General features: G+C 36.7%; 1 protein-coding gene across 3 annotated transcripts in view; it reads left to right on the forward strand.

The window, feature by feature from the left end:
* Window positions 1-31: 31 nt before the first annotated feature.
* The window catches only part of LOC112156605, a 12,367-nt gene continuing 3,227 nt past the window's right edge, over window positions 32-9,171 (forward strand). Inside the window, exons 1-6 of one of the 3 annotated variants that reach the window (XM_024288837.2) lie at window positions 32-299; window positions 1,803-1,861; window positions 1,952-1,999; window positions 3,427-3,518; window positions 5,499-6,508; window positions 6,672-6,827. In XM_024288837.2, coding sequence (XP_024144605.1) covers window positions 5,510-6,508; window positions 6,672-6,827 — 1,155 coding nt within the window. In that variant the 5' untranslated portion in view covers window positions 32-299; window positions 1,803-1,861; window positions 1,952-1,999; window positions 3,427-3,518; window positions 5,499-5,509. Of the gene's footprint in view, window positions 300-1,802; window positions 1,862-1,951; window positions 2,000-3,426; window positions 3,519-4,495; window positions 4,642-5,498; window positions 6,509-6,671; window positions 6,828-9,171 lie in introns of all 3 variants that reach the window. The other 2 variants (XM_024288838.2, XM_024288836.2) reach the window with 2 other exon arrangements.

Raw genomic sequence — 9,171 nt, forward strand, 5'->3', positions numbered from 1 at the left:
TTAAAATAACCAATTTTCTTCAGTCTAAGCATACAAGTTGCATTGTATTTAAATAATATTACAATATTTCAAAACTATGAAATATGGTGAATTAAATCCAACATAACCCGTTCAATTTAAAATAAATTAAGGTTTAATCTGAAGAAGTTTGTCCCAACAGGCTTGCCGTACTATAAACTTTACACATGCGCAGTCAGGAGAATTATCTTCCCCGCCTTTTTTCAATCACTGGATGAACGACGACGGTTGGTTTTCTGCTGAAGTAAATATCAACTATTTCGTCACCCACGGACAATTCGGTAAGTACGACATTTTTTAGTTGACACAACCTTACAGGTAATACAATTCTACCGACTTATACTAACAATTAACGCCTTTCGGAGTACTTTTGTAGTAGCTAAATTTCAGACTAGCTTAAATTTGAATGGGGTATCATTCCCTCCAGGATTTCCGATCAAGCGTCTTCCACGAAGTGTTACGCCTTCTTTCACCCTTTCCTTTATTTATTTATTTATTTATTTATTTAACCGCAATTCACTACAAATTTAACCGGGTGAGACGTTGTTTTACTCGGTAGTTTCAGTCGTCTCCCCTTTGGGAGACGTCTTTCTTTCTTTCTTTTTTTCTTTTTGCACTGATAACTGGCGCGCGCGCAGCCTGTGGGCAGCCGCGGCTGGGGGTTGAGTGCTTAGCGCGCGCGGGGGGGGTTTGTCAGAGGCAAAACATGAAAAGATGACTAGACGTTTGAGCAGTGGTCCCTAACCACTGGGCCGCGGTCTGGTACCGGTCCGTGGACCCCTTGGCACTGGGCCGCGGATTTTTAATGTTTTATTTTCTTGTATTTTTTTTTTTTTTAGACTGAAATCTTTTATTTTGAAAATTGACCGGATTCTCTTGGTTAGCTTTAGCGCTTAAAGCAGTCTGGGGGCGTGTAACACGAGAGAAGTTGCACGTGGAAGCTTTGTTAGCAAATGGATGGGATAATTGAGGGATAGAACAGACACAAGAACAGGTGATTCCCACACACCGCATCTGTTTGCATAGAGATGAGACTTTCATGAACAAATCTAATATTTAGAACGGTCAAAGAAATCCTAATTCAACCATATCCATTCAGATTCTCGTTTCAGACAAATTGTGAATTGATTAGTGAAAATACTTTAATGAAAAAAAAAGGGAGCAGGTAAGAAAGCGGGGTGGGTGTGGGGAGGAGAAAATGAGAGCAGAGCGGCGCGTTCATCAAGAAAGCACCTGAAGAGAGAGGGGCGATCAAAGTCACGAGTTTGTTGTCTTTTGTAAAAAAAAAAAAAAATGTCTTCCTTAAATGTTTCACTTGAAGCTTTTGCATGGAGCTTCAAGGTATTACGATTTGTTTCTTATTGAGTGTCAATAATTGATTTGGTTATATATTTTTTAATGAGATTATCTTTAAATGGTAAAATAAACTAGTTTTTAACCACTCTTGAGATGACAGTGTCTTACGTCAAAAAACAGAGTCCTTGCACATCTGGGAGACTATTTTGAAATCTTTCAAAGTAAAACTGTTTAGAATCTGGTGATGAATAAATAATAATGAATCATAATAATAAACTATTATTATGCAGTTTTTCTTTGATACTGGGTACCAACTATAACACAGACTGGTTCTGCTTCACATTCTGATGGTTGTGCTCCTCATTTAATGATTTATCAACTTTGTGTTTTATTATGTAATGTAAAATACAACAATATATATTTTTGGCCATCTTAAATCACTTTTTCATTACTTGTTTAGATATTAAAGTCAATATTTTTTTTTCCAGATTTTACCCTGTTGCATTTGTAAATGGATGCAGCTAAACTGGATCAAATCTATCTAGTTGTAAGTATGGAGTTTTTTAATAATTATTTTTGTCGCTAATACATATTCTTCACACTTGAACAAACATGTTTTTTCTCCATCTTTTTCTAGGCTTTCCATGTGGAAGTGCAAGCAGTGTGATGAAAGTTTATCAACAAGGTATCAGTTACTAAAACACTACCGTTTAAAGCATGGCCATTATGGTCAAAGACAGTCATATCCATGCACCTATCATGAATGCCCCTGCTCATTTAAAACTTGGAGTGCTCTAAAAACACATTTGAGTCGACATCATGTTGACTCCTTAAAGATATCAGTAGAACCAGTTAGAATTACATGTTCCTTGTGTCCTGGAAGTGAACTAACATCACTCAAAGAGTACTTTACCCATATAAACAACCATCTCAAGTCTTATGAGACAGTCACTTGTGTGTTCCAAAACTGTTTATTTCAAACCAATATATGTAGTACTTTCAAATCACACAAAAGAAGAAAACACAGAAATTGCACTGTGAAAGACTTGAAACCTGAAGTGTTAAAAGGATTTGTGAATGAGGTTGATCAACCAGAAGATCATGAAACAGATGATGGAGAAAATCCCTCTGATTTCATTGATCCTACTATTGTAGACGTTGAAACCGAGAACTTTGTAGAAGTTGATATTGAGAACTTGCAGCAAACTATATTGAGGAAATTTGCCACCATCTTGCTCAAATTAGAGGTTTTTTCACATGTACCCAACTGTGCCATTGATCAATTGTTGGAAGAATTGCACTTCATTTTTACGTCGGCTGTAGTGCCTGTGTCAAATGCAACAGCTGTTGAAGTGTTCCAGAGGCACGGTATTCCTGCTGACCTGCAAATAATTAATGAAGTTAACCTTGCCATTATTGCCGATAATCCCGTTGTAAAAGCTATAGCAAAAGGGGGCCCACTTTCTTCTTCATTCAAACGTAAACAGTACTATAGGGAGAATTTTGATGTTGTTGAATCTGTAGAATATAAGCTTGAAGCAAATTCTAAAAAGACATTTCAGTACGTCCCCTTGTTAAAAACCTTGCAGCAGTTACTCAACCGTAAAGATATAGTTGATAAGCTTGTTGACAACTATACAGCTCGCTCTGGAAGTAATAAATACACATGTTTTCAAGATGGTGAATATTTCCAAAAAAATCCTTTTTTTTCAGATGATGCTTTGCGGCTTTCACTGTGTTTATACATAGATGATTTTGAAGTGTGCAATCCTTTGGGAACATCCCGCAAGAAACACAAAATTAGTGCTGTTTATTGGACTTTAGGTAACTTGCCCTCAGGTAGCAGCTCAGCACTTTCTTCAATCTATTTAGCTCTGTTGTGCAAAGTTGAGTATGTGAAAGCACATGGTTATTATAAAATATTTGAGCCACTGTTGCATGATTTAGTAACTTTAGAGCAGAAAGGGATTTTTGTTCCACTGCTTGGGGCGTTCATTAAGGGGACAGTTCAGTGTGTTGTAGCTGATAATCTTGGTGCTCACGGACTCGCTGGTTTTATTGAGAGTTTCTCAGGTAAATACTTTTGCCGATTTTGTACTGCTCAACTTCCAGACATCCAACAGCTGGAGGTAAAATCAGGTGCCTTTGAGCGCAGAACCAAAGAAGCTCATCAGCTGCACACCAAAACCTGTGAAGAAAAGGGGGTAAGCTGCTTTGGTGTGAGGACAGATTGTGTTTTAACTAAGAGTTTGTCTCACTTTAATGTGACCAGTGGATACCCACCTGACATTGTTCATGATTTGTTTGAAGGTATAGTTCCTATTGAACTGGCAAAGTGTATTACAGTTCTGATATCAAATAAGTATTTTACTCTTCAACATTTAAATAACCTCATACAGTCGTTTCCTTACAAAGGTGGGGATAAAACTAATCGTCCTCATTTGTTGCCAAAAAACTTGCAGCAGAAACACACAATTGGTGGGAACGCACACGAAAATTGGTGTCTTCTTCGTTTGCTTCCTTTGATTGTTGGAAACCTCATTCCCAATGATGAACCTGCATGGCAGGTAATTTTGTACTTGAAGGATATTTCAGATTTGGTAGTGGCAATTAGCCATACTTTAGAGTCGATTGCATATCTGGAATGCAAAATCTCAGATCATCGTAAATCATACCAGACACTTTTTCCAGACCAAAAACTCTTGCCTAAACATCATTTTTTGGAACACTACCCAGAAATGATCAAATGTTATGGTCCTCTTGTAGCTCTATGGACAATGCGATTTGAGGCCAAACATAGTTTTTTCAAGCAGACTGTTCGCCACCTACACAATTTCAGAAATATAACATTTTCGCTAGCAAACAAGCATCAGCTAATGGTTGCTCATAATAGGCTTTACCCTGACAATGAGAAATCTTTATTGGAAGTTTTTCAAACTTCAAAAGTCTCAGTGGATGTTCTTAATAATGATGTTGTTAGTTCACTTGTACAGAAGCACCCTGGAATCAAGGAAGTAAACTTGGCCCAAAATGTCACAGTTAATGGCATTAACTATAAAAAGGGGATGATAGTTGTGCATGGATCATGCAGTGGTCTTCCAGCATTCTCCGAAATAATGCAGCTATGCATTATTGAAGAGGAGTTGACTTTTATTGTTAAAAAACTCGACTCTTGGTATAGAGAGCACTATAGAGCGTTTGAGCTCCATCCAACAAGAGAGATGGCAGCAGTTTCCCTGAAAGATCTTGCTGACTTCTACCCACTGGCTCAATACAAAGTTGGATCCCTCAAAATGGTGACCTTAAAACGATTTGTTCATATTGATGGTAATTTTTTTTACTGCTTTTTGCATTACATTCAGATCCATTTGGTTTATTTTTAGGCGGTGGAGGGTATTTTAAGACATTAAAGGGGCCATACCATGAAAAACCAATTTTTAAGTTTTTAAGTGTATTATGCTGTTCAATCCTCACACTAAACAACCCCTAAGCAGTATTTTGATCGGTTCATGCATTTCTGAGTAATCGTTTAAAAACCACGGAGCTAGCGGTGATCAACAAAAAAACGTTCATTTTAGATTAACGATACCCCATGTCTTCCAATTGTGTCCTGTCTTCAATAAATTCCAGCTCAAACGTGTTCTTTGCTTTAGACACGAGGCTCCTTTGAGACATGGAGGATTTTTGATCATTTCAATATTAAGTATAATAGTTTATTTCTATTGACAGTTTGATGTTAGGAACAAAATTAAAACATACTGGGCCTTAAAATACCTTCAAATTATAGTGTTGAAGAAAAAAAACAAAATGTGACTTTTAAACTGAAACAAATTGTGGCTTATATATGGATAGTTCACTCTGACAGGCTTAAGAAAAACATTGTATGGCCCCTTCAAAATACTTGCATGCAGTATTTGGGCCTCCAAATGTCTGGTGGCGGATGGGGGTGAACCTGGGACGCTGGGATTCACTGCTGAACCCTCTGGAGGTGTCGTGGGCCTATCAGCGAAACACCTAAGAAGGAGGGAGCCCACTTGAAAACCCAAGCGATGTCACCATTCATTTGCCTGCCACAGTGTCTCATCGGTGCCATTTATCGAGGGATGATAAAATCTAATCCTACACAACAGACCTAGATTCTGGTAATGTAAAATCTGGCTAAAACATTTTTTTTTTTCCTCCAGACTAAGAGAAGATGGCTGCAATTCTAAGAGTCGTTTTTGGAGAAGACGATGCATCAAAATTATCTCTTCCAAATGGAATTCCCAGTTCAGTTGAGTGCCTCAAGGAAGAAATTAGAAGGCAATTTGATTTGTCTCAAAATTTCAGGCTTCAGTACAGAGACATTGAATTTAACAACGAGTTTGTTAACTTGACACTGACTTCGGAAATTCAAAACAAGTCAACAGTTAAAGTTGTTTACTTGCCCCTGGAGTCTGTAGTTTCTCTCCATGACACAGTCCAAGGAACGGATGCCCAGTCTTCGTCAACTTCAGTGGATGACACAGACATTCCTTCACTTCCTAAATCTCACTCTTCATATTCTTCTCTTCGATCACTGCCATGGCCTACAAATTTCCAAATTCCTGAGTTTAGCTATGAAGTCCAAGTTCAGTTGGAAAGAGGACAGCAAGCCTTTCTTACCAGTGGTACACTTCTGCATCCAAGTACCAAACTAAAATCTGACATATTGGAGAGTTTGGCATCAGAAATTATAAAATACAAAATGTATCCTTCCAACACAGAGTTTGATAATGTAGCTGAGGCCCTGACAACAAAATATCCATGTTTAAAAGAGCAAGGATCAGTCTGTGGGTATTATGGATGGAAAATCAGCCTGAAATACAAAATGGCAAACTACCGAACTAGACTAAGAAACATTGGCTGTCAAGAACTAATCATCAACGGAATGAAGGAAAAGCGAGTTTCCATGACTTCTAGTCCCAACCAGGTGAAGAAGCCCCGAAAGGCAGAAGTCAACTTCTGTCCGGATTATCCTGCGGGTGAAACTAAAGAAAGTCTTGAGGAAGAAAGAGAAGCTCTCGTATTGGAGGTTAAAAAGAAAAACAACAAGCAGCTAATACAAAGAAAAATGGAGCAAACCTTCGCCTACAGAAGACAGGAAATAATCAAAGACATGCCATTCATTGCAGAGGTCAAAAATAGATGGCCTGCTCTGTTTTCTGAGACTGAGGTAATTTTTAGTAACTATTTCAAGTTTGGCACTTCTACATGGATAAAGAAAATAGTTTTCAAAGCTTTTAATCAGTAGTTTCTCTTAATAATGAAGTATTAACAAATAAGTAATTATGAATTGTGTTTCTGAAACCATTTTTTGTAACTTCCTTATATTTCAGATTATTGCTGAGTTTACTCGCATCACCACAGTTCCATTGTTGTCAACTTTCATATCCAAGCTGGATTTCTATTCTAACCACCTTCTCAGAGTGTTCAAAAAGAAGGGGGGAGCAGCTAAAGTCAATATCAACTTCATCATGGCGGCCATGGATGAGGTAGGAGTTTCATATAGAGTTTATTCTATGTCAAAAGCCCATGTAGATATAAGACATCTCCACGCACATATCACACATTCCTTGCGGACAATTCAAACCACCTGGGGTCAATGAAAATGTGTTTTGATTTATGTTTTTGACAGAAAATGGGCCAAAGCCAAATAATTTCAGGTTGGAAAAATAATTGTTTTGTTTTATTGATGTAAATGGATAATGGGTCCCACAGACCTGAATACCATACAAAAGTTAAGTGTATTGTTACTTTAAAGAACCCCAAACTCTATTTTGATCCATTCATGCATTTAAGAGTCGGGGTTGCCCTCAACATTCTGTTGAATTTAAATATGCTTCTCCCCCTTAGCATGATCTGTGCCATTAAGTGTTTTGTACAATTTTCAACATTTGCCATAGGAAAACGGATAAAAAAAATAGTTTCTGGGTTAATACAATGTCCACTTTCCTAAAGAAATTACTATAATTTAAATTACGATTAACTTTAAAAGGTCCCAGATAACCACAGATGATTTAAAATCTTGATTGTTTTTAAATCAGAGATTCACTGCTTTCCAGAAAGAGTTAAAAACCACTATTTATTTCTGATCAGCATCACGTTGAACTACAAGTGCACAGTTTCCCACGATGCATTGTTTTGTAGCCATCAAGGTGGTTTGCAGCCAACACAGTACCTATTTTTGGGCTGCTCTGGCTTAGGTAGGCGGCTTAGATCGTGTATCGTGCCTAAAAATTGCATAATAATCATAATTTAAAAACCGCTGGGAAAACTTTTAAAATGGATCAAAAGATGATCGACATAGGACTTAAGTCCTGTCTGTTGTATTACAACAGGTGTGCTCACACTTTTTTTCATGCAAGCTCCTTTTACTTTGTGTGTGTGTGCGTGCACCAAAGTCCCTTTATTCAACTTTAAAGTTGAAAACTTCTACTAACTCTTTAGTCAAAATGCTATGTCTATGTTAAAACTAATGGTGAAGGAAAAATAATCTTTTTTTTTTTTTTTAGATGCACTTATTGTGATGCATAAATGATCCTGAATCATTTTATGAATTTTAAATGATTGGTGATCAAAAAATGATTTCAAGGAAAATTGACAAGTGGAACTAAACATTGAGCATTTTTGAACATCTCTGACCAGCTACGGTGGCTGTTTGGTTCAGTTATTCCACTCTTGGTTTTTTTTGTATTTAGACTGAAGAATCTCACAGTGCGTGTCAGAGCTCAGTCCAATTGGAAACAAACCAAGACCACCTTGAAAGATGGGTCTGAGAGCGGTTCCTGTCCAGGACCAGAGTTCATTTGCGCATATTCAGACTGAAACTTGCTTCACATTACCGTAGGAAACGAACTGTGGTTCATTACCCTTCCGCTCTCTTTGGGGGCCACACTCAAAGAAATGATCCATTGGATTGACTCAATTTAATCAAGGGCAGGTTTTCCATCCAAAAAATATGTGTAGTCTGAACTCAAATTGTACACGTTTATGCAATGTAGGAAATTTGAGTTAGTCAAACCAACCTATTTGTAGTTACTGCACTCAAAAAATGATCCATTGGATGGACTCAATTTAATCAAGGGCGGGTTTTCCATCCAATAAATATGTGTAGTGTGAACTCAAATTGTACACGTTTATGCAATGTAATGAATTTGAGTTGGTCCAACCAACCTATTTATAGTTACTGTAAATGGAAAAAATTGCATTTAATAAACATAAATGATTTATGTTAGTTCATCTCAAAATAAAGTCATTTAATTAGTTTAAATTATTTACTTCGTCTTATGAGAAGTGTTTTGATTTCAACCAACTCAACTGAATTCAATTCAGTGGAAGTGAAGATGTTACAATAATGACATCAAATAAAAATTAGTTTGATTAATTTTATTTATACACGAGTACAGCAAAACAACATTATTTAGTCTCTGAAATACAGTCCTGAAAAATACAATAACATGTACAAGGAAAGCCTTTCAAAAGTGTGCCAACATACAATTTACTTTAGATATAAAATTAATATTTCAAAATAAAAGAAAAATAGAAGCACTTCTAAAAAATGAAAATACGTAAAAATAAACTGAGGATAAAACTCAGTCCCCGCAATACATGAAGATGCATACCCTAACAGTTTAAAAATCAATTTGTAATATATACACTTTTTTTTCAAATATAAAATGTGGACTTTAAACTAAAACCAGTTTCACTCTACAAGACTTTAAGCAGATCTTGAAAAGGGGAAATAAAATAGGAGAAAAAGAAATGGCAAAAACTTTAGGATTTGTAGGAATTCAAAAGACCTCAAAGCCAATTACCACGATGTAGTTTGGTAGAAAA

Source organism: Oryzias melastigma, linkage group LG2, assembly GCF_002922805.2.
Source record: "Oryzias melastigma strain HK-1 linkage group LG2, ASM292280v2, whole genome shotgun sequence".
Lineage (NCBI taxonomy): Eukaryota > Metazoa > Chordata > Actinopteri > Beloniformes > Adrianichthyidae > Oryzias > Oryzias melastigma.